Here is a 22,775-nt window from a genome sequence, read left to right as displayed (position 1 = left end):
ACAGACAGCCACTGCCACCGCGGCGCAGCGCGACGTGCACTCGCCACGCGCCGCGCCACATGGAGAGTCTGCATCGCATCATGAGTGCAACGTTGACGATGATTTGGATGACTCTTAGTCGGTCTGCTTTGTTCGGGTGCTCGCCCGGATGCCTGCGTCGGATTGGACTGGCCTTGGCCTGCCGAATGTTTCGTCCAGCTGCCGTTTCCAAAAGCTATTGGCCCACAGTGCCCAGTTGTTTCTACTCCTCCACACCAGTCAGCCGTGACCGTTGAAAGCCGATGGCGTCTTTGTTTCGAAACATCACCGAGACGAGCACCCGATGGTAGGGATGATTTCAGAATTCGCATGAGCACTAACCGTTTGCATACAGAAAGAGAGTTCCCTCTGATGTTGTGGACAACACCGCAGCACCAAATATCGCCGGCTTTGCAACAAATTGGACGTCACCCAAAAACTCCCAGAATATTTCCCTCCATCATACATCTCCATTACCAGCTTGAATCCATCCTCATAGCTCGGATTATGGACCACTGCTTTCGGCACGAAACTGCTCGTCGTTTAAACGCGCTTCTCGGAGAGCAACAGCAAATACAATCACCAAAGCAGCAATACCAATACCTGCAGTAGACAAAATATTGTGTCTGTGCCTATATCGCCGGTATTCCAGTAGGCAGGCACTAGCTCCGTTGCAAAAAGGCCAGCAAGATACAAAAGGTCGAGTCACCATTGCTTCATTTGCACGCATTTGTCAAATAATCCCACTGCTCAGCAGACGAGTATTGTATCTATAAAAAGTAATCCAATCAAAGCGCCTGCTCTTGATCCGTGCGCCAGATGAAATGCTCTGAAATGGTATCGCTATGACTCGCTATACAATACCTTTGCTCCGATATTGCGTTGTGATGTCGCTCACTGTGTTCTACACAAAGTTGATACACCGGACATGCACCATTTATCCTGTATCTGTCCCCCATGTTCCATTAGAAGCTGGGGCCGGTGCGTTTGCTCGTATCGCTCTGAGTGCTCTCTTCATCCCCTCCAATCTCATCCTTTCCTGTAGCACCATGCCGCGTCCATATTCTCGCAGCGCCCGTCTCACCATTGTGTCGTGCATGTTCTGCCAGCCGGCCATCTCTGCTGCCACCGTCTGCTGGGTGTAGCGCAGTTCGCGCGCCATGTACGAAGCTTCCTCGCGCCATTTCTGGGCCTTTTTCTCCTTTTCCTCCTGCAGACGCTGGCGAGTGTCATCCAGCAAGCCCAGAGGCCATCGCGAGGATCTACCTATGGAGCCTTGGCTTCGGTCTGCTTCTCTTTTGGCATTGGTGATCTGCGCAACGATGGTCGTCGGTCGTCCAAGCGCAGAGAGCAAGGCTTGGACCGTAGACTGAACAGCAATCAAAGTCGTGTGCAGCGTCATGTGTGGACTTGACTGTGTGGGCTGCATCGCCCTGGCATACATTTCCAGCGCAACAATGTGGTGGCCTTGTGGTAAAAAGACCAGCCCGGACGCACTGCGGTGCAGCAGTACCAGCGAATCGTACATATCGGCGCCAACTACACCAACGCTGTTGACACGCCTCGTAGCACTCTTTGTCGCATAGTTGACGCTGCGTACGATTTCGCGTGCATGGTTGACAAACTGCTCGACTTCTCTAAGATCTTGCACCGGTTCGTATTCCTCTCTGATTCGTTCAATTCGGGCTTCGATTTTGAGTCTGGTCCTGTCTTCCATTGTGCCCAGCTGCAGCTCAGGTACCAAGAAGAACTCCCAAAGCATCTCGTGTTTTGAGAGAGTAGGGTGATTCAGCATGGTTCTCAGAAACCAGTCCATTTTTGCCTGAATGTCGCGCAGCAATGCGCGAGACGGTTTCGAGGGTAGTTGGAACGGCGACCGGGTGTCGGTGACTGTCGGAACCCAGGACGCCGGGTTCTCCTCTGCCAAGAGGCGGCCCAGCTGCTCAAAATCGGACAGCGAACGCCGGCTCGTCGTTACGGTATAACTGTCGTGATCTGTCGGCGCTGCTGACTTGAGCACCAGCCGAACTGTTCCGTCCTCAACGAAAAAGGCCCGCACCACACCAGTAATGCGCCCATCCTGGCCAGGCGGCATGCTGAAAAGCCCCAAATCATCAATCTTGTTTCTGACGTCTTCGTCCTTGGCCAGCTCCACGGCTGTCAGACCTCTGGCTTCCCTGGCCCCTAGGTCTACCCGGGGATCGGCAAACAGCGACCTGACCATGTCATAACGTCCGTACTTGCTAGCAACCATAAGCGGTGTAAAACGCTTCTCGTTGATTGCATTTACATCGACGTCACAGTAATGCAAAATTCTCAAGGCCAGTCTAGGGTTATTGATGATATGTAGCAGCGTGTTTCCTTTTCCGTCGACGTGTTCGTCGACATGCAGGGGTTGTCCATCTCCTTGAGCCACCTTGGCGGCTTTGAGACCAGCCTCCACCATGTTGCAGTAGTCAGCATGGTCATATGATCGGCAAAGGGCAAACAAGGGCGTCTGTCCATTCTTGTCGCGCTGCTTCCAGGGAATGAGATAGCCGATTCTTGTGATGAGGGCTGGCGAGTTGAACAGATAATGACCTAGGCTTCGTCCCCAGATGTCCTGCTCTTGAACATATTGAACAAGCTGCTCGTGCGAGACACCAGAGCTGATGCAGTCCAAAAGAGTATCAATGATTTCTGCGTTGCCGTGCTGCACCGCGGCGCTCAAAAGCGACGTGTCTTCGTTGTTCATGTCCTCCAAGACAGATTCCAAGGGATAGTAGCCGCGCAGTGACAGGAGGTATTTGAGAATGTTGAGCTGGCCATTTTGAACAGCCATCATCAAGACAGACTCGCCAAACGAATCGCTTGTTTGCGCCAGTCGTTCAACAGAAATATCACCTTCCAAAGCGCTGCCAATGGTGCCAGCGCCCGTGGACCGCGAGTGAAACGAAAATTCGGAATCGCTGGAGAAGCTTCGCGTATCCATTGATACCTTCTTTACTCTGGCGACTCTAAAAGTGCCGGAGTGGCGATCATCATCGTCGTCGCATTCGCCGTCAGTTTGGAAGGGAAAGACGTGACTTAAGCCAGAGCCTTTAGACAATCGCTCTGGTGTGGCGAGGTCTGATGAGCGTCGCGAAGAGCCATTCGTCAAGCTCCAACTAAGCGACTGTCGCCGGCTGGGCTTTTGCGACGGTGACTCATCTTCGTCGTCGTCTTCAATAGCAGACGTGTTAGGCTCCATGATTTTTTTCAGCTCTGGCATTGATCCCTTTTTAGTAGCTTCCCACAGCGCCTTGTTCTTCCTACTTGCACGGCGCAATCCAGCTGAGTCCGTGGAAAGATAGGCCAAAACGGCTTCGAATGTGCTGAGCGCGTACCCCAGCTCGCCGCTATCCACGTCGTCAACAAAGATGAAGTTCCGGATATAGCCAAGACGAGCTTGCAAGTTGCGCACGCTCGCCCGTATCACGACGTAAAGCAGCAGGGAAACCAACGTGTCGGCATTTACCGTCATGATTGCTTTTTCTGCCGATGAATTTTCCCCCTCCTCGTGCGCCTCGCCTGTGAGTTGAGACACGGTCTTCATGGTAGACAGCAAGAGTTCCAGCATTTCTTGTGGGCTCATAGCGTTAGATATTTTGCGAAACTCTTCAATTGCCGGCCCGAGGTGGATAATCAAGTCGTGCTTTGCTTTAGGCCCGCCGTCAATGGCGATTCCCAGTTGCGAAATGTCAATGTACTCCATCTGCCGTATCTTTGCTTCCAGCTCCAGATCTTCCGGCCTCTTGAGGGAAGTCAGTCTAGAGAAGAGAAGGTGATGCACATTTTCGGTAATGTATCGCTCGATGAGCTTCTCTACAAGCGGCCCAGTAAGGTCTGTGGTTGCGCCGAGCAGAGACAACTGCTGCTTATCCACGCCTTGGAACAAATCAATTGCCGTGGTGACTGCAGTCTCTAGTGAAGCACGCATAACATCCTCCTCGTCTTCGGCGTAAAAGTCCTCGGTGACGGGTAAGCTGCTTGCGCTAGACGCAGGCTGCGAGCGGACATTGAAGCTACTTGATCTTGCTCGTCTCATGGCCGTGGCAATCGGGCCGTCGGGTGCAGGGTCTGGAATCTCGTTTGCTGATGGGGGCGCCGGCAGTGGTTTTTGAAACACTATTGTAAACTCTGTAAATATCTCTTCCAGTCCCGACTGCATTTGTCGAGCAATCATAGGGAAATTGTTGAGCAGCTCGTGGAATGTTTTGATGTCCTTCTTCTTAGGTGTAGAGTATTCCGCAGAATCACTATTCGAGGGCTGCTTCGTCTCCATGGTCCGGCTTGGAGTGGGCAATATTGCAGGAGGAATGTTGATCTCTCGCCAGTTCCCAACCAAGGGTTTCGATATGTAGTATAGTAGCCATTGTCTGGCTTCGAACACGTCGGGGTACCAGGCTGCGTCGCTCTGCGTTTGCGCTTGTGTGACCGTCTTAAATCCTATGCGCTGTTAGCGGAAATGAATGATAGTTCCGGCTTCTAGCCTACCTTTGTTACTGTAAATAGATGCATCCTTGACAATGACGCTCCTCCCGTTTAACGTTGAAAACTGTTTTGCCTTGCCTCGGACCTCTCGCAAATTCGGGCTGGTCTCCTTACCGCCAGGCGGAGGTATGCGCAGGACATGGCTAGCTAAAAACTCCTCCGAGGCTACGATGTCGCTCGTGGAGGCGCCACTCTCCGTCTCGCGATGGGTGAGTAGCACATCCGTCTGCGGGACCAGGAGTATGTAGTGATGAACTGGGGTGCACTGCGAGGCGACGGAGCTCTTGAAGAAGGCGGCAAGAAAGGGGTTTAGAGGTTGCATTCATTCGACGCTGCCTAGCTCGCTGCGTTGCGCAGGGGGCGCAGTCCGTTGGATGAGGACGGCGGTTATATGTCTCGGTGCATTCGGTGGCTGTTCTAGCGGCATTCGTTTGATGCGAGCGATTCGAGGTATTTTTCGGTGCTCGATTGTGTGTATCTCGATGGCTGTGTCGTTTTGGTCGCAGGCTTGTGAAAGATGGAGCTATGTTTGAGGGTGACGAAGCTGGGGATCTGACTTATGGGCCGCTGGCAGCAACGATGCAGCCACCAGTTTAGCGTTGCGGGAACTTGGGCGGCGCAGGGGCCCAGATTATCTAGGTAGGTAGCCAGGTACCTAGGTAGGTATCTAGGAATGGTGCCTACCTTACGACATGGGGTCCTAGAGCCTGGATTACCTGGATTTTATTTACCATTGACGGCTTCTTACTGCATCCTAAAGGCCGTCAAAAATACAATCCGCTAACCGCTGTATATTATATTTACTTTTTCCATCTAATCTATACTAAACTGCTACAGTGTCAGAGTCCACACCTGCCTAGCTGCGTTTGGTCCTACGCTGCCACCGGATCAAGGCAGGCTGCACGGGTCGCGAAAACATGGATGCATAGTCTGTCTTTGGCACATCGCCGCTCTCCTTCAGACTGTAGAACCGAAATTCTCGGACAAGCGTGGCAATGATGGCGCCAAGATTGAGATAGGCAAACTGTTCTCCGATACACCGATGTCTGCCCGCCCCAAACGGCAGATAGGCGCTTTTGGCCCCGCGGGAAATGCTAGACGTTTCTTCAGCATCGAAGATGCTACCTGCGAGGTCGCTAGACCAGCGAGAAGGCTGCCACTCGTCCGCGTTGGTAAAGTATTGCTCGTCGCGAGCCGTTGCCTGGGGCGATGCAAGGAGAATCCTGCCGGGCGGCACAACGTAGTCGGTGCCAGGCACTTGGATAGGTCGCGTGGCTTTACGCATGACGGAGTGGATAGACGAATGCACACGCAGGGTCTCCTTGATGACCTGCTGAAGCAACGGAAGCTTCTCAAGGTCGGTATACTGCAGGGGAGGGAGGTTGGGTTTCCCATGGCCGAGCATTTGGACCTGTTCTTGGAACAGCTCCTCTGTGACTTCGGGACGGGATGCAAGGTGTAAAATAACCCATGAGCTTGCAGACGAGGAAGTGTGCTGCCCTGCCATGAGCAAGGTAATCATCAAGTGTGCGATTTCGTGGTTTGGGATGGTGGAGCCGTCCTTGTATACGCAGTTCATGAGGTTCCATATCATGTCGGAATCACACTCCTTCTCTGAGTGACGCCGCTCATCAACAATGGTGCTGTACACTTCCCTCATCTTGGCATGGGCGGCGTCGCGCTTGCGGTTCTCTGGGAGAGGTGCCCAGGGCATCAGAAGGTTGACGGGCCGAAAACCAAGATCCAAGTCGTGGTACAGCTCAGCGAATCCAGCAGAGAGCTTGCTGCGCACTTCCTCGCCTTGGAGAGTTCGCGCCGCTGTAAGGATAGTGATACCACCCATGGATTTTGGGACGTCCATGGTTCCGGCGACACCCTGCAAGCTGGGCTCCGTCTCAAGGTAGCCCAAGACTTCTTCCTCAATCATGGGCACGTAGGACTCAAAAGCCTGGCGAGTCAAGCCGAACTTGATAAACTTTTTCTGCTGCATAAACTTGGCATTGGAGCAATCGTATACAACATCGGAGCCAAAAACTGGCTTCGTTAGGGGTTTGTAAATGTCTTCGGCGTTGAGGTCGGCGTGTTTGCCATTGAGGACAAAGTCGTTGCCGTCGACGGAGAGGAAGCAGGTGATTTTCTTTCCAAACAGGGTAAAAGTAAATATGTCGCCATACTAGTCAGGTTAGCCAAGAAGACGTACTAGCAAAAAGAACAAACCTTGGCTCGACACTCTGCGAAGAACTTGATTGGATTGGTGCCGTACTGGATTGCATTTCCGACTAATGGGATCCAATGAATGACGCGAGGTGGTTCAGACTTTCTTCGGGGAAGCAACTGAAGAATAATATTTCCCAGCACAGCCAAAGTAGAGATGGCGAGTAGCCAGCCCAGGCTATGCATTATCTCCATTGCGTCTTTGAGTGTGCTATTGGAACACTTGTCATTAGATAGATCAAAGAGCGGTCTCCATACTGAATCTCTCCCTTTATATAAAGATTGTCAAGTACGTATTCGGATATCCTATTTATAATGCCTGAGTGTTTATGAAGCCTGTCTTGGAAATCTGTGTGTGTGCGTATTCGTATTCGCACACGTGGATCACTGTCGCGCAGTTGAATCACGATGATACAGACTGAATTAGATATGCGGAACAATCTAATTTGAGCAGTTGGGACGTGCCCGTGTCAATGATAAATGCTATGTAAAATATCATAACCTCCGACCACTTCGCAAGGCTTTCTATGCACCACTTTACAGCATCCCCGTGATATGTCCACGCACGATTTCCATACAAAAAAAACTTAACGGTTTAAACAAGTCGTTCCCAAATTCAATACCTTGATAACCAAAGACTCGTCGGAAATAGGGCTAGAACCAATTCCAGACTCTCCGCCAAAAAGACGGCTTCGGGCCCTCGTGGTGCTTGGTCGCATCCTTCGTGTCCATGTCGACTCTGCGGCCGCTGTCGAGGTCAATTTCCCAGCTTCTCTTAAACTTGTCGTCTCTCCAGACAAGCCTGCCTACAACGTAAATGACGCCAAATAACGGCAGAAGAATGTATGCATCGACAAAGTCGCCGGCGGAGAATGGCGAAAATGTCGTCCAGCCCTGGACTAGGGCGAGGAAGATGTTGGCCGCAAGACCAAAGTAGGCGACAAATGGGTAGCCCATGCTCTTAAATGTAAGCTCCCCCAAGTCTCTGTTTTGCGCGGTCCAGGCACGGCGGAAACGAATGTGCATAAAACTTATGCTGCCCCACACCAGAAATGTGCTGACGCCGGAGAGATTGACAATATAAGAATAGGCCTTGGCGGCGCCAGTGGATACATTCATCATGGAAATGGCGCCGACTGCGTTTGTGAGAACAATTGCGTAAACGGGAACGCCCATCTTGTTGACTTTGCCGAGGAATCGCGGGGCCTTGCCGGACTGTGCCATGTAGAGAATGGTTCGGGAGCCGATGTAGATGGACGAGTTGATTGCAGAGATGCAGGTGATAAGGATGAAGGCATTGATTAGATGCACGCCGCCTTGCCATCCAGCGGTTTGAATGGCAATGGTCATCGGACTTTGCAGCGCCTTGGCGCCACCACCAACCAGTCCAGGTGCATTGGCAGGGCAGGTAATGCCAAAGAAGAAGGCAGATCCCATGTATACGAAAATGATGCGCCAAAATACCTGTCTGATGGCCTGGGGCACCGCAGTGCCAGGGTTTCTCGTTTCGGTAGCAGCGACAGCCACAGACTCCACACCCGCGTAAAAGGTAGAGCAAAAGATGAAGACCTTGGCGACACCGCGGAAGCCATTACCATTGAATGCGCCTGGATCGTGCCAGTAGTGGAACCCCAATGCGGAATCTTGGCCGATGAGCCCGCCAGAAGCATAGACGATGGAAAAGATGAAGTAGGCAGTTAGGCCAAGTAGCTTGAAGAGCGCCAGCCAAAACTCAGCCTCACCAAAAGCTTCAATGCCCAAGAGCTGGAAACCGAGGAAAACAGTCCAGAAAATCAGGAAAAAGCCCCAGAGCGGGACCTTGGGCGCCCAGTACACCAGGATGCTGCAGATGACGTTGTATTCGTTTGCGAGGACCGCGGCCCAGATGATGAAGTAGTTCCAGCCCACGGCAGTGGAAAATGACTTGTCAACAAGGCGCTCGGCGAGCGAGACAAAGGAGCCACCGCCAGGGTAGAGGGTAGTAAGCTCGCCGAGGGACTGCATAATGGCGAATGCAATGAAACCTGGGGTGCAGCTGTTAGCTCATGAATCGTCTTGGCCAGCCAAACAGGACTCACCGATTACGCCAAATCCAATAATGAGCGATGCAGGACCACCACTATTGAGCGCTCCACCAGCGCCGACCAGGAGACCAGGGCCGATGATACCGGCGAGGGCCATCATGGAGAGATGGCGATTCTTGAGTCCGCGCTTTACGCCCGAGTCGGGGTCGATTGCGCCCTCGGTGCTGCTGGCGTCGGTGCCATTCCATGCGGGAACAGACTCGTAATCGATCTCGTTGGAGCTGTAGCCTTGACGGGCTACGGGGTCGTCATTTTTCACACCCTCGGGCGAGGACGACGGTTGGTTGTGCATGGTGTGCGACTCCGTGGCCTAGTGCCGCGACGGGTATGCGACAGCGTAGGCAGAGATGTAGTACGGGCTAAGACGAAGGTGAACTACCGCGTGAGGGGAAGGAAAAGAGAAGAGGCAGGAGAGGGGAGGGGAGGGGAAGAATAAGAGGATGCAGGGACCAGGACACAGGGTTTGCGCGAGCGACACTCCAGCGACTGCGGCTGCGCAAAATGCAGCGCACACGGTCGCAGCACGCCAGTTATCATGGCACTTGAGAGGCAAGACGCTAAACTGCGGATGGCAATTCGGCGTGGATCTGGCAGTCTGGATTTAGGAGTTTAGGCTTGGCGGATTGGCGGAGACGAGCAAAAGGAACCGTCTTCAATCACGTCACGGATGAGATCCACATAGAGACTGCAGGCTATTTGGCCATGTATCGAGAAAACCCAGTTGGTAGGAGATGATGCTCCATTTCTGCAGAGGTCCCTTACTCGAGGACCCCAAAACAATGGGACTTACGGTGAGAGACACGACGAAAAAAGTTGCCACAATGCGCGGTAGAAGGAGTATCGAAAACGGCTCGTCTGCTGGCCTGGCTGCGCTGGCTGGCATGTGTTCAGTCGCAACCCAGAACAGAACTTTTCCAGATTTGGGGCTGGTTGCAGACAGCCGTGTGGGACGATACCGCCACGCTAAAAGTGGCTATCTAACCAACCAACTAGCCTAGCACTCTACATACCAATCCAGTTGTCAGGACGCCAACGGATGCAAGCCCTGCATTTAGCGGTACCTGCCACTTCAACGCAGGCTGCAGGTCATGGCTTTGATCCAAGATCAATGTGACTCTACCAGTAACGTTAGAGCCCCGATTTATGGCCCTGTCCAAAACAGTTTCAATCGCATCTCTTCAGCCGCATTCTCACGCAAGCCTCATTATGGTGCCATCGGCCCACTGCCTAGCGCCTCGCGGCCTGCCGAGGTGCATGATTCAGTCACTGTAACCCTTCAGACGGCAGGCCGGATGCCAATCCTGCCATGTGCTGAGCCCTATTGATAGTCGCGGTGAATGGGTTCGAGCGGTGCATACGGCAGTACACACGCGCCACATGTAAAATAGACGCGCTAGACACGGGAGACACGGACACACCGCTGCTGGCACATAGTTGAACAATGCACATGTCATGATATACAGTGGGTATCCTCGCAAGGTAATATACATATAATACATGTCTGCTCATGCAGACGTCTTGATGGCCCCCTCTGGCACATCGTCCGACGCCTCAAACTTGCGCGGCACGAGACCCTCGGCCATGTTGATCGCTCCGTGCATGTCGTTCTTGTTGAAAAGGAAAAGACCCTGGATCGCAGCCGTGCTCGTATGTCTGTGTGACGGCTCGCCATTTGCGTTCTTTCCAAATAGCCCCAGCTCGTCCAGCCGCTCCAAGAAACGTTCCCTGCTCGCATGGTCCTTGTCCACATCGCCGTAGAATCGGTCCCACATCTGGCTTGCCTGGTATCGAGTCGCCTCGCCGATCCTGGTCATCATATCGACGCGGCCGGGGCGGATCAGGGCGGGATCAAGCCTGTCAATGTGGTTGGTCGTCAGGAATGCAAGCCGCTCTTCACCAGCAGCGATGCCGTCCAGCGCATTCAGCAGGCCGGAAAACGTCACGCTGGCCCCGCTGTAGCCATCGGCATCGCGTTGGCGTCGGTTGGTAAATGCAGCATCGGCATCTTCTAGTAGGAGTAGGGTGCGCTTGGGCAGCTTGGTCAACAGGTACGCCAGCTTGTCGTCCGTCATGCCCATTTCGCTCAGGTTAATCATGGCCACGCCAAAGTCCAGCTCGCCAGCGAGCGACTGGATGAATGAACTCTTGCCACTGCCCGGCGGTCCAAACAACAGGTACCCTCGTCTGTATGGGATGCCTCGGTCAACATACCACTGCTGCCGCGACAAAAAGTCCTTTACATCGCTGACGATGTTGTCCTTGACGCCCTTGTCTAGTATCACCGATTCGAGCGGCCGCTTCTTTCGCGGTTCTCCGAGAGGCGCCCATTCCATACCTCGTGCCGAGTAGACGACAGTCTTTCCCTCGTTGGCCTTTGCCGCAAGCGCATGCGCCTCGCTAAACACTTGTTCGAATATGTGTCGATGCGCCCACAGCGTCGTCAGCTGCACAATCTCGTGTGGTTCGCCCGTGTTCATGTTGGCCGTGTTGTGCTTTTCTCGGTTGACCGCAATGAACGCATTGCGAAACTTGACAATGTGCCTGCCGTAGCCCGGTTGCAGAAAAAAGTGCGCGCTGGGCGGCCCGCCGATGGCCGACCCCTTGGACGCCGTCGCCGTCGTGACGGAGAGGTTGTGGATTCGCGTCAGGCGGGACGCGATGAAGCCTGGGGTCGGGCGAGGCGTGGAGAGCCATGCGAGGATCCAGGGATAGGCGGGATCCTGCTTGCTGATTTCGACATTGACGAGCAGCCGTCGACGTGCCGCTCCGCCCGCGACTAGGACGCCTTTTCTGGCAAACGCAGCCGCGGCGCCGAGCGACGCCAGGCCGATGCCACCCGCAAAGAGCGGATTGTCGAACAGCGCATTCAGGCTGAATATCGACACTGGTGATACGTCACCAGACATGTCGACTACTATGCCACTGTTTGATGCTTGCGAGAAGTCTGCTGTCGGTGGATATGAGGATGCTGACATAATACTGCTCTGCAACCGATGAATGAACAGCGCTACAGTATCTACAATACACAATGTGGTTCATACTTTTTCTGTTGGGCGATTTGTTTATGATATCTCGTCTAGTTGTATAATCTCACATGGCAAAGGCGCAAAAGAGCATGCTGCGGGCAACGGCGGGAGAAGCTCAGTAACCCGCCGTTGCTAGTCGCTACCCGGTACCGATACATGAATCTTTAACCCGCTCTCACGATCCCAGTATAGCGTGTGTTGGTTTTTTTATCTCGTTTAGTCGTTTTAGTTGTTGTACGATTAACCCTTTAGGTTGGCTGCCACGGCCATACCCTGCGCTGATTCGCATCCGCGAGCCCGTCACCTTCCTTGTGTGCCTATCTGGCTGCCTCTCCACGTCACGCACCTGAGCCTAGACACCCATTCACGACACACACACTAACATAACTTCATCCGCAAGGCAAGGCAAGAACGATGCTCCTTCCCCAAATCATGGGTCTACGTACCTTCCACATGGTACTCACCACGCTTCCCCGCACTACCCCCATGGAGTAACTCAATCGGTTCTCAGCCATCATCACTGTCACCGACATTTCAAAGCCAATATATCCCAAAACAACTCAATCCTCCTCAACAAGCAATACGCCGCGGCTTCCATAGCTCAGTTGGTTAGAGCGTCGTACTAATATGGACAACATTCCGTCTTTGGTGATGCGAAGGTCGCAGGTTCAATCCCTGCTGGGAGCATCTGACTCCACTGCCCGAGCGCGTTGTTTTTTTTTGGGGGTTTTTTTTGTTTGAATTTGTCCGTTTTACCTACCTATCAAGCTTGGTCAGTCTCTATTTTTATTTTTAATTTTTAACTATTTATTACTTGTTCAAATTGGTTATACGGAGTAGTCGAGAGCGAATTCGCAAGTAAGAACGCCCACCAGTTCTGGCTTATCCAGGAGGTCCTGCTAATAAAACAGGTATACATAGCCCACGGCTGTGGCGGCGCGGTGCAAACTTTGTTTTCTACGCAAGCGAAAATGCACCAGCTTGCAAAATTCCACGAACGAGTCACCAAATCAAGCAACGAAATATAGTGAATGTTGATCCCAGAGTCGATAATTGTTCACCAGCCAGACCAATTATTCCTGTGCCATGCAACAATTCACGCCGTGCCAAGGGCAGCAGCTTTCATCTGTCTCAATGATACTACCACTCTTTGCAATACTCCTTTATGGTAGGTTTGATCTTGTCTGCATGGCGTTGCCAAGTTAGCGAATCTGAGATTCGAGATCATGAATGCGTGGCGGAAACATACTCTTGGTGTTGGTCATGCCGCAATTGTTGACCAAGCAGGCGCTGGCATCGGCGTCCTTGACCTCATGGTGTTTGCAGATGCACTTCCAGTTGTCCAACTCACACATGGTGTGCTTCAGAATATAGGCTTCGATGCAGGGAAGAGCGCATTTTGGGATAACCTCCTCGGGCTTCTTGTGCTCCTTCTTCTTCTTCCTCTGGACAAGATCGACACGGCGGGGAGGGAGGCGGACAAGGGCAGGCAGACGACGAAGAGATAATTCAGAGTCGGAACCACGAGCGGAATCATCAAAGACTGCGCTGGCTTGGGCAGTGGCAGCGATGGCCATAATGGTGAGAGTGAGGACCTTCATGTTGACGGATGAGTGGTCTGTGGTGCAAAACGAGTAGAGCATGAATGAGCGGGGGTTAAACCAGAAGCAGCGCACAAAAGAGAGCAGCATACGATTATATAAGGAAACCATTCATGGGAATAGGCTGGCTGGAACTAAGCAGGATATTCTACGGGCCTAAACGCCATGAATAAAGCTTGTTGGGAGGCTTGCGCCGCGTAGCGCCGGCGCAATCTAGCCACTCAGTCTAGTGTCGACACTTTTTTCATGTCTGAATGAACCTAACAAAGGGAGTCATGCGTACATAAAGGCGAAGCATACTTTCGCTGCACACAGCCGTTGGCCAAGATAACAGACGAGATTCGCTGGACAACATATCGCGACCCAATCCGCGGCCACTACTCTGTAGTTGGTCCGTCACCTGCGCGTCCACATCACAACACTCCTCAAATGTAGTATCGAATAGACATGAACACGGTGACATCATCATCGCCTGTATTTACAAACCTGGGTATCTATCCACCTGTACTCACATGCTACCGGCTATCCAATGCTGTACCCCAAAGAAAATCAGGCCGACGCCACTCACGCGTGTAGCCTCTCCGAAAGCGTAACCTTGTCCCAGTTGGCGGGGCCTTCGGCCTCAAACATGCCCCTCTTGGAAATGACCCTTCCGAGGCCCTGGTGCACCTCCGCCTGGAATGGCTCGAATGGCACCTTCTCGCCATCGATGCTAATGTAGCCGTCCTTTTGGTTTCGTGGGATGATGCGATACGCCGAGATCTTTTGGTAGTGAACGTATGGGCTGTCGAAAAACTTGTTCGAGCCGACGGAAAGGAATGCCTGGAGGGCTTTGAGCGCGGGAATGTCGCCATTCATGGTAATCAGGTCCATGCACCCATCTGCAGCCACGGCGGCGGGGAAAAAGTGCACGTCCGGCGCCATGTAAGCCATCTACGATTGTAAGCTGTGAATTACTGCAGGTAGTACCCAGGGTGACTTACATTTCCACAATACACAGTGCCGACCTTGTCGTATGGCACTAGTTTCCACCCCGCGGGCAGGTCGTCCTTTACCGTTCCGTACTTGAGTTTCGGCAAGCCGCTGGCCTCGTCTGCATCTGATTGCTCGGTGGCTGCCTGCCTGAGGCTCGGTATACTCGCATGTTGCTTGTAATGCTCCTTGACATTGGGCTTCTCCACCTCGAGCTGCACGGCAATGTCGCATGGGTAGACCTTTTTGCGAAACACGCGCGAAATGACACCATAGTCGAAGCGTGCGCTGCCCATCCACCTCAGGTGCTCAGTGCCGAGATCGCCCTCCGCAACGATGCCAAGCGACTGTGAGAGGAATGAGATGATACGCGTGTCGCCCTGCGTAATAGACACCAGATCGAGTGGTGTCACGACGCCTTTGACGATAGCAAGAGCTGCATAGCTTGGCTTGTGGGAGCCGTACAAGTTGCAGGACATGGCGTTGCCCGAGCCGCAGGGAATGTGTCCGACAGCAATTTTGGACAGGGCTAGCTTGGCGTCGGGTCGCTTGGCCAGTCCGTTGAAGACCTCGTGCGGCGTGCCGTCTCCCGAGCACGGAATGACGGTGTCGTACTTGTCAATGGCCATTTTCTCCACCAACTCCAGCGCCTCGCCGCCTCTTTTTAGAAAGACAACGTCCATTTCCATCCTGGCTGCGTCAAACAGGGGCTTAACTTCGTTTTCCCACCTCTTGACGCCGTTGCCTGGGCCGGCGTTGGGATTAACAAGAACGTAGGCGCGCCTCTTTTGTTGTGCCTTGCCATAGGCACGAGATCGTAGCGCGGTTGCAAATGTTTCGGACGAGGTTTGGGCCTGCTCGTCGGCCGAGTTGATCGGCAGCGTCCATTTTTCAACCTGGAACTTGGACTTGTCGGATAGCAGGGCATATTCTATCGTTAAGTTGGCTTCGACGACTTCGGCCCACAAGACGTTGTAGAGTGGTATTGTCTGACGTCCGTTGCGATCTGTACAGCACATTAGCTTTACACCACCAGCTTGCGTTTTGTACTCACCCCTTTTCGAGCCTTTCTCGTTGATATTATTGGCATCTGAGAAAGTTGTCAGTACACAAATATCCAGTTGCAGGTAAAAGCGCACTACCTCGAAGTACGAGGTCAGAGTCCTCAACCGTCAGCGTCCTGCCGCTTGCTAGCTGCAGTGTTAGCTGAGGAGCTTCGACAGCGCCGTTGGTGCTCATGGCGGCGACAAGCTGGGTGGAGATTCGAATGGTGCAGAGATGTGTAGAGGTGTCCGCTGAGTGATAGAAGTCGGGAAATGTCCCTGCAGGCCCGCAAGAAAGAATGCGTCAAAAGCAATGGCCGAGGTGAGCTCCAGGTTGAAGCTGGGCGATCGGGTCACACGGGCAATGGGCTAACTAGCGTGGCGCGCAAAGGATGGAAGCAACGCGGCTTGGAGTGATACAGAAAGCAGAAAGAACAAAAAGCAGCAACAAGCTGTGGAAATAGCGAGTGTAGGTTGGCGACAAGGCCGGAGAGGTTGATAACGCATTGTAGAATCAAGAAGCGGCGGACTTGTTCAAAGCTCCGTTTCCAAGCTTCTGGGCCTTCGGCCTGCCGGGGTCCGGGTGGGACGGCGGGCTGGCAGCTGGGACACCGGCAGCGCTAGAGCTGACAGCCCACGCCAGTTACCTACCTATGCTGCGCAAACGAACCTCCAGACTGCTGTAGGTAGGCAACGTAAAAGGCTGCCAGCGGTCCGCGATGCTCGTATGGTCGTGCCACAACCGTCGACGGACACAAGGCCGACCACAGTGGCATTTCATTGCTTTCTCCGGTAGTCATATCTTTACTCAGGTGTGCGGCGTGATAAACAACTGTCAGCACAGCGCCTGCACCCTCCACAGCCGAGGTTGTTATTTCCACCTGGTGCGGATGGCGTCCTTCCTTGTCCACTGTGGCGGCGGATTCTGTGCAACAAGAATACGAATCCTTTCGAGAAGGCAATCCCGATAGGACTTGGATTCAAAGGCCCTACTATAACTCAACTGCCCTTTGCACCCATCATCCTTGCATCCCACGCCGCAAATACCAATCTCGATGAAACAAACGCGATTTATTTTTTCTTCCAATACCCAGTATGCTATGTACTCCAGAACCCCCTATACTACCTTTTTCGACAAGTATCGCGCCGACATATATCGTAACCGAAACTCGAGTCGTCTCGCGTATACAATTATTCGAGCTATAGCCAAAACTGCAGGATCGCGCGTACGCCATCGAGCTTCAAGCGCACAGCAGCCGCCGTTTTGAGACATTCGCCCTCGATCATCCTACATTATTAGACACCGATAGCGCTTACACTTGTGCGCCGCGCGCAGCTTGCTTCAGGCGAGCCTGGTAGCCTCTGGAAACTTGGCGTGGGCCGCCTTCTGAAAGGCCTCCGCCTCGGCACTCTTCCAGCTCCTCAAAGAGCCCAGCACCTCGATCGCGTCGGTGAAGGTGGTACTGGGCAGGTTCAGGGCAGCCGTGAGCTGCTTATCGCTGGTGCCCTTGTTGCCGTCTAAGGCGCGTTGCGCGGCCACGGATGACAGGATGTGGCGGATGCTGTCCTTATGCTTCGCCTCATAGTCGGCAGTGTACTTGGCCAGGTCCGTGGCGAGATCCACGGCCTTGAATTCGGCCTTGAGGACCTCAACAACCTTGGGTGGCAGACCCGAAGCCGTCTTGAGCGTCTTGGCAAAGGTGACAATCTGGGCGTGCAGCTTGGGGTTACTACCGTCAAGGGCAATGGCAGCATTCAGGCAGCGAAGGGCCAGTGCGTATTTTTCTAGACTTGTTAGCAAGCAACACTCTGTGAATGTCCCTAATAAACATACCTCTGCGAATAAACACTTCAAAACCAGCCAGCTGCACTTCGATGCTCTTGGGGCTCGCCTCCAGCATCGGGGAGAGAAGCTTCATGGCCGCACCAAGAGGGTCAGCGGTGGCTGCCAGCGTCAGGCCCAGAGGGTCCTCATCCGTCTTCTTAGCTTCACCTTCGGGGCCAACAGCCTTGTTTGGGTCTTGCTTGGCCTGCTTCTCGGCCGCCTCGCGCTCCATGCGCTGCTGTTCCTTTTTGGCTTTCTTGAGCGCCTTTTTCTGGGCTAGCAGCTCCTCAGAGTCAGCCTCGCCGTTCCCATTGGCAGCAACAGCGGCAGCCCTGTCAGCCATGTTTAGGTAGATGCCAATGGCATCGAGGGCGGCACGGGTGTAAAAGGGATGGTCAAAGACATGATCCTCCCAGCGCACCATGTCAATATACGCACGAATCAGACCCTTGCGCAGAGAGAAGCCGTGAAAGTCAAACTGGTCCTCTTGCCAAACGTCAAAAATGTTGGCAATCTGATGGAAACGCTTGAGTGCGAGTCCAGTGTTGCCCTGTCTTGCATAGGCGCGGCCGTCCTCCGTCAGGAACCACATGCATTGCATGTCTAGCAAGTCGGCGAGAGGCCCACCGACAGTGTCAGCGCGCGTAAACAGACCGACAGTCTTGAGAGCCTTTTCGTTCTGATTGTTGCGAAGCTGGTACTTGGCGGCTTTGCTGTTGATGTAGCGATCCTTCAAGTCTAGACTTCTGGCATAGTCCATCATCTCCGAGGCCTTCTGTAGGTTGCCGCTGTGTTTCAGAATTCTGGCCTTGGTCATATGGTAGTCTACGCTCTTGCTGTCCTTTTCGATGGCCTTTTCAATGTACTCCATGGCCTTGGCCAGATCGCGGCTCATGTGATAGTTGTGGTGCTGGGCCAGGTAAAATAGAGCGGCAGCCTCGCCCTTGTCCTTGCTAGCCGAGTCGGATTCCTGGGAGACAAGGTACTGTTCGACAAGCTTCAAGAGGGTATCCTTTTTCGACTTGTCCGAGTAGAGGTGCTTCAGGTTGGCAAAGGTCGAGGGCACACCCTTGTTCAGCATCAGAGTAACATAGTCGCTGGCGGCCTGGCGGAACTCATCACCGCTGAGAAAGTCTAGGGGAATTCGGCGACCAGCATCAGAGCGCGGATACTTGGCGGCATATTCGTCATAAACCGCCTTTCTGGCTTTCCAATCATTTTCTGCGATGTTCAACGCTTCGGCGAGCTTCGTATAGTATGTCGCGTGCTCGCAGTTGCGATCAATAAGAGCTCGGTAGGCCTTGACGGCTTCCTCTTTGCGATCAAGCTTCAGCAGGTATTCGGCGCGGTTCTCGAGAAAGGCGAGTCGGTCGAGATTTTGGTTGGCATCAGCCTCGAGATGCTCGAGCGCACGCTTGTAGTCGCCTTGCTCCGCAATGATGGAGTTTTTGTACATGACGGCCTCGGAGTGCTCCATATCGTAGCGGGAGGGTTTCGTCTTGAGTGTGTCCTCGAAGGTCGTGATGACATTTTCTGCCTCGGTCAGATTGCCGGCCAGGTGGTGGGCAAGGGCGAGGGCCGTCCAGCTCTGTCGCATCTGCGGGCGGGCCTGCAGCATGGCATTTCGGGTCTGGACGAAGCCCTGGTAGTCTCTCATTTGGATCTGGAGGGCAGCTAGATCACGCTGTATTTGTGCCGAAGTCGGTTCCAGCCTGAGCGCAAACTTGTAGGCCTTGGCCGCCTCCTCAAAGTTCTTCTTTGCCCGGTAGAGGATACCGTACACGTGCCAGCAAATGTGAGACTTCATGTCGGCGTGGAGGGCTTCTTTACCTAGGGCAAACGCTTCCTCCGTCTTCCCTTGGCCATTGAGGATCAGGGCTTTCATGGCCATGGTCTCTCCATGCTTGGGCACTTTTTTCAAGATGAGATCCGCCGTTTTGATGCCGCGCTTGTACTGCTTTTCCTCATAGCTGCGGAGGACTTGCCGAAATTGGGCAGCCTCCTTGGCCGCGAGCTGCTGCGGCATTGTGTCGGGAGTATCGCGAATCGAAGGAACGCGGTGCTCGAGTGTCCGCGGCTATCGGAGCGGGCGATTGGGGTTTGTGAATCGAGTTGCAAAAGCCGACGTGCACAATCAATTTTGTAGCACGTACAACACAGAGAAAAGGAGGAGAAAAAAACCCCCGTGTAAACGCTCAGAGAAGAATCTCACCACCCAGGTGATTGCGGACTGTTAAGAATTGAGTGTCGAGGTAGGGACAGACGTAGAGCGCAACCGTGGACTGGTGTGCGATAGCTTTGGTGCCCGGAGGATCCTCGGAGAAGGTGTGTGGTCCGTGGTGGGGCGGCGGCGGCTCACTGGCGTTGAGTGCAAGTGCACAATGATTTGGTACATTGAAATATTTCAGAAGTTGGGATCTTAGATTGGAGTTTCAAATTGAAAGCCTACCGATCCAATGCTCCTTCGAAATCGCGCAGGCTAGTGTGAGCCTTCCTGGCGAGCGTGAGGTCCGCGATATGTCATGCGTTATAATTCTAATCTAGTAGAAACAAATAAATAATGTACATAAATACTAGTTGAGATTCACTTGGCTGCTAGGAACAATTGGCCTATTCCTTTTTCCGCGCCTCAAGGGCAGCTTGCCAGTCTTTCGGCGGCGCCTCGCAACGGTCTCGAATTACCTCCCAAGTCCGGTGGCGAACTATATCCTCAATGATGCGCTCCTGGCGAAGTGTCGACGCCAAAGCCTCTGCTCGGCTCTCTCGAGGATAAAACCGTCCTGAGTATGGATCTAGACGCTCGTCTATCACTCGCTCGCTATCTTTTGCCTTTTGAAGCTCTCGCAAGGCTGCTTCTGGGTCGTCAGGGTCAGGACTCGAAGCGACGGCGGCGCAGTATTCGAAAACCTGGGTGCGAGAGCTCCATGCGGGAAACAGAACCTTGTCGAGAAACTCTGTGCATCGTTCGGTCTTTACATCTCTCCCCGGTGATCTTGATGTCCTTTGCCAGGTCGATTGAGGAACAAAGCCGGCGCGAGCGGGTGTCACCAGAGCGTTCAGATTTTGGCTAATTGTGTCGTCGACGGTTGAGCGCGAGAATCGTAAGAATCCTGTACTTGTTAGTTTGGGCTTGGAACGGTAGGCTCGCGACAAACCTCGCAATGTACTTGTCGAGAAGCAGAACTGTGGCGACAGCTGCGGCGTCGTAGGGGATGGAACCATGGTTACAGGCTGGCGCTGCGCGGCAACCCTGGGTGGCTCCGAAGCCGCCCGATTCCAGAAAATACCAGCCAGAGTGATGCCTGTGGCGGAGGTCCTTTTGTCGGCGCGGAGAGTAGCTGGAAGGCCTGGCAATTTGATAGTGATGTGATGTGGAGGAGGCAGATCAGTGCTAACTTAGCTGATGAGCTGCGAGATGGCGGCCCCACTGACATCATGTCTGGTTGCGCATACATGGGTATGAACCGCTGCATCTATGATATCACCAAAAGAACGACACAGTCACCGATAAAAATGTTAATAAAGTTATCAAAGCGTTAGAAACTACTTGAGACAAAGAATTTGAGCTGCCTTTAATAGCACAACACGCCAGCGCACAAGCTCATCCGCTGAAAACAGAGAAAAACGAGCTGGTGTAAGTATTATCTATGTGTTAGTCGCCGGTAACCCATCATGAATTGCGGTAGCAAAAATGCAGGAATTCCGGTGGCGCATCTTCATTTGCGTCACCGATGATGATCGCCATCCGTAGGTGCGTTGCGCATGGCAAGAATGAAAGTGGGGAGAGTCGCGTGGGCAACATGCGGTCTAGCCCATCAAACTGTTTGACCGTCCAACTTCAACTATTTGCACCGCCCCGTGCATCATTAGGGAATATACAGCTCCGCCTCGCCACCCATCACAGCGCTCTGGAAAACTCACCTCCTACATACCTAATATCCGTTGTCGCTTTACCATACTCTCTAGCTTCACCCCGCCATCGCAACACCCCGCATTAACATGTCCTCCGCCACAGCTCAGGCCCAGGCCGGCAGCGGCAGCTGGTCTGCTTTCCTAAAGGTATGGTGTAAGATATATGCGCCGTGTGCACTCACTGACTTATCCTACCAGTCTATTGCCTCCTTCAACGGCGATCTCTCGTCCTTAACTGCCCCGCCCTTTATCCTGTCGTCGCAATCGTTGACCGAATTCTCCTCGTACTGGTCTACACACCCGAATCTCCTCGTCGCCGCGGCCTCGGAGACCGATGCCGCGAAGCGCTCCATGCTGGTGCTCAAGTGGTTCCTTTCCACGCTCAAGCACCAGTACGCCAGCCGTAGCGAGCAATTCGGCAACGAAAAAAAGCCGCTGAACCCGTTTTTGGGCGAGCTCTTCCTGGGATCCTGGAATGATGAGGCTGGCAAGACGACCCTCGTGTCCGAACAAGTCAGCCACCACCCGCCTGCTACCGCCTACTGCATTCGCAACGATAAAACTGGCGTCCAGCTCGAGGGCTACAATGCGCAGAAGGCCACTTTCCACAGCACAATCATCGTCAAGCAGATTGGCCATGCCGTGTTGACTATTCCCGTTGGTGACAAGAAGCAGCCTGAGCACCACCTGATTACGCTGCCCTCTCTTCATATCGAGGGCCTTATCTTCGGTGCCCCGTTTGTCGAGCTCGATGGTACCAGCCACATCACCAGCTCTAGCGGCTTTAGCACCAAGATCGAGTATAGCGGCAAGGGGTGGCTTTCTGGAAAGAAGAATACCGTCATTGGAACCGTCACCCCAACCGGCAAGGAAAAGGATGTGTTGTATAACTCGACGGGGCAATGGAATGAGAAGCTCGAGTTTTACTCTGGACCTGCCAAGAAAAACTCCAAGTCTACTCTTGTCGACCAGTATGACGCTTCCAAGGCTGCGCAGACGGAGCTCAAGCTGGCGCCTGTGGAAAAGCAGCATCCGCTCGAGTCGCGCCGCGCCTGGGCCAAGGTTGCGGCTGGTATCCAGAGTGGCGACATGGACGCTGTTTCGGCCGAAAAGGGCAAGATCGAGAATGCGCAGCGTCTTATGCGACACAAGGAGATCTCTGAAGAAACCGCGTGGAAGCGCCGCTACTTCACCGCTGTACCTGTTGGCACAACCGACCCTGTTCTGGAACAGATCGGTGCTGTTGGAGGCGTGGCCCTCGACGGCGAGCGCGACAAGACTGGCGGTCTCTGGAGATTTGATGTTAAGAAGGCCGAGGCTGCTGATGCCGAAAAGCTGACTGAAGAGCAGATTGCGACGCTGGAAAAGGAAGTGTTGGGCCAATAGCCGGCCTAAATTATGCGGACCCTAATAACCAATCATGAATAGGTGCCAAGGTGGTCCGATCCCAGCTAGATTGTATTATTATCCATAAGTTATTGAACGCTGGTGATTTTCTGGTCTGATGTTCACATTGATATCCCGCACAGCGTTTGTTGGCGTAATTCCTTTTATTACTATTGGATACT

The 22,775-nt window shown here is 53.4% G+C and overlaps 9 protein-coding genes across 9 annotated transcripts; 1 reads left to right on the top strand and 8 right to left on the bottom strand.

Annotated features, from left to right (window-relative positions):
• Positions 1 to 983: 983 nt before the first annotated feature.
• LMH87_001020 (uncharacterized protein) lies at positions 984 to 4,852 on the bottom strand (the record flags this gene model as incomplete). The annotated part of the gene is made up of 3 exons (XM_056199028.1): positions 984 to 1,052; positions 1,103 to 4,485; positions 4,534 to 4,852. The coding sequence occupies 3 exons, from the start codon at positions 4,850 to 4,852 to the stop codon at positions 984 to 986; spliced, it is 3,771 nt and encodes a 1,256-aa protein (XP_056055915.1).
• A 534-nt stretch (positions 4,853 to 5,386) lies between these two features.
• On the bottom strand, positions 5,387 to 6,939 carry LMH87_001019 (uncharacterized protein; the record flags this gene model as incomplete). The annotated part of the gene is made up of 2 exons (XM_056199027.1): positions 5,387 to 6,703; positions 6,748 to 6,939. 2 exons carry the CDS (start codon positions 6,937 to 6,939, stop codon positions 5,387 to 5,389), a joined length of 1,509 nt encoding a protein of 502 aa, XP_056055914.1.
• Positions 6,940 to 7,398: 459 nt separating this feature from the next.
• Positions 7,399 to 9,120, bottom strand: LMH87_001018 (uncharacterized protein; the record flags this gene model as incomplete). Its single annotated transcript, XM_056199026.1, has 2 exons — positions 7,399 to 8,768; positions 8,823 to 9,120. 2 exons carry the CDS (start codon positions 9,118 to 9,120, stop codon positions 7,399 to 7,401), a joined length of 1,668 nt encoding a protein of 555 aa, XP_056055913.1.
• Positions 9,121 to 10,333: 1,213 nt separating this feature from the next.
• Positions 10,334 to 11,734, bottom strand: LMH87_001017 (uncharacterized protein; the record flags this gene model as incomplete). Its single annotated transcript, XM_056199025.1, has 1 exon — positions 10,334 to 11,734. One exon carries the CDS (start codon positions 11,732 to 11,734, stop codon positions 10,334 to 10,336), a length of 1,401 nt encoding a protein of 466 aa, XP_056055912.1.
• Positions 11,735 to 12,994: 1,260 nt separating this feature from the next.
• On the bottom strand, positions 12,995 to 13,566 carry LMH87_001016 (uncharacterized protein; the record flags this gene model as incomplete). The annotated part of the gene is made up of 2 exons (XM_056199021.1): positions 12,995 to 13,038; positions 13,104 to 13,566. 2 exons carry the CDS (start codon positions 13,564 to 13,566, stop codon positions 12,995 to 12,997), a joined length of 507 nt encoding a protein of 168 aa, XP_056055911.1.
• A 453-nt stretch (positions 13,567 to 14,019) lies between these two features.
• On the bottom strand, positions 14,020 to 15,666 carry LMH87_001015 (uncharacterized protein; the record flags this gene model as incomplete). Its single annotated transcript, XM_056199020.1, has 4 exons — positions 14,020 to 14,388; positions 14,439 to 15,433; positions 15,482 to 15,517; positions 15,570 to 15,666. The coding sequence occupies 4 exons, from the start codon at positions 15,664 to 15,666 to the stop codon at positions 14,020 to 14,022; spliced, it is 1,497 nt and encodes a 498-aa protein (XP_056055910.1).
• A 1,146-nt stretch (positions 15,667 to 16,812) lies between these two features.
• LMH87_001014 (uncharacterized protein) lies at positions 16,813 to 19,321 on the bottom strand (the record flags this gene model as incomplete). The annotated part of the gene is made up of 2 exons (XM_056199019.1): positions 16,813 to 17,255; positions 17,305 to 19,321. The coding sequence occupies 2 exons, from the start codon at positions 19,319 to 19,321 to the stop codon at positions 16,813 to 16,815; spliced, it is 2,460 nt and encodes an 819-aa protein (XP_056055909.1).
• Positions 19,322 to 20,102: 781 nt separating this feature from the next.
• Positions 20,103 to 20,517, bottom strand: LMH87_001013 (uncharacterized protein; the record flags this gene model as incomplete). The annotated part of the gene is made up of 3 exons (XM_056199018.1): positions 20,103 to 20,144; positions 20,236 to 20,405; positions 20,451 to 20,517. 3 exons carry the CDS (start codon positions 20,515 to 20,517, stop codon positions 20,103 to 20,105), a joined length of 279 nt encoding a protein of 92 aa, XP_056055908.1.
• A 777-nt stretch (positions 20,518 to 21,294) lies between these two features.
• Positions 21,295 to 22,593, top strand: LMH87_001012 (uncharacterized protein; the record flags this gene model as incomplete). Its single annotated transcript, XM_056199017.1, has 2 exons — positions 21,295 to 21,354; positions 21,406 to 22,593. The coding sequence occupies 2 exons, from the start codon at positions 21,295 to 21,297 to the stop codon at positions 22,591 to 22,593; spliced, it is 1,248 nt and encodes a 415-aa protein (XP_056055907.1).
• Positions 22,594 to 22,775: the final 182 nt, after the last annotated feature.

This window comes from Akanthomyces muscarius, chromosome 6, assembly GCF_028009165.1.
Source record: "Akanthomyces muscarius strain Ve6 chromosome 6, whole genome shotgun sequence".
Taxonomy (NCBI): domain Eukaryota; kingdom Fungi; phylum Ascomycota; class Sordariomycetes; order Hypocreales; family Cordycipitaceae; genus Akanthomyces; species Akanthomyces muscarius.
This window is presented reverse-complemented; position numbering and strand designations above follow the sequence as displayed.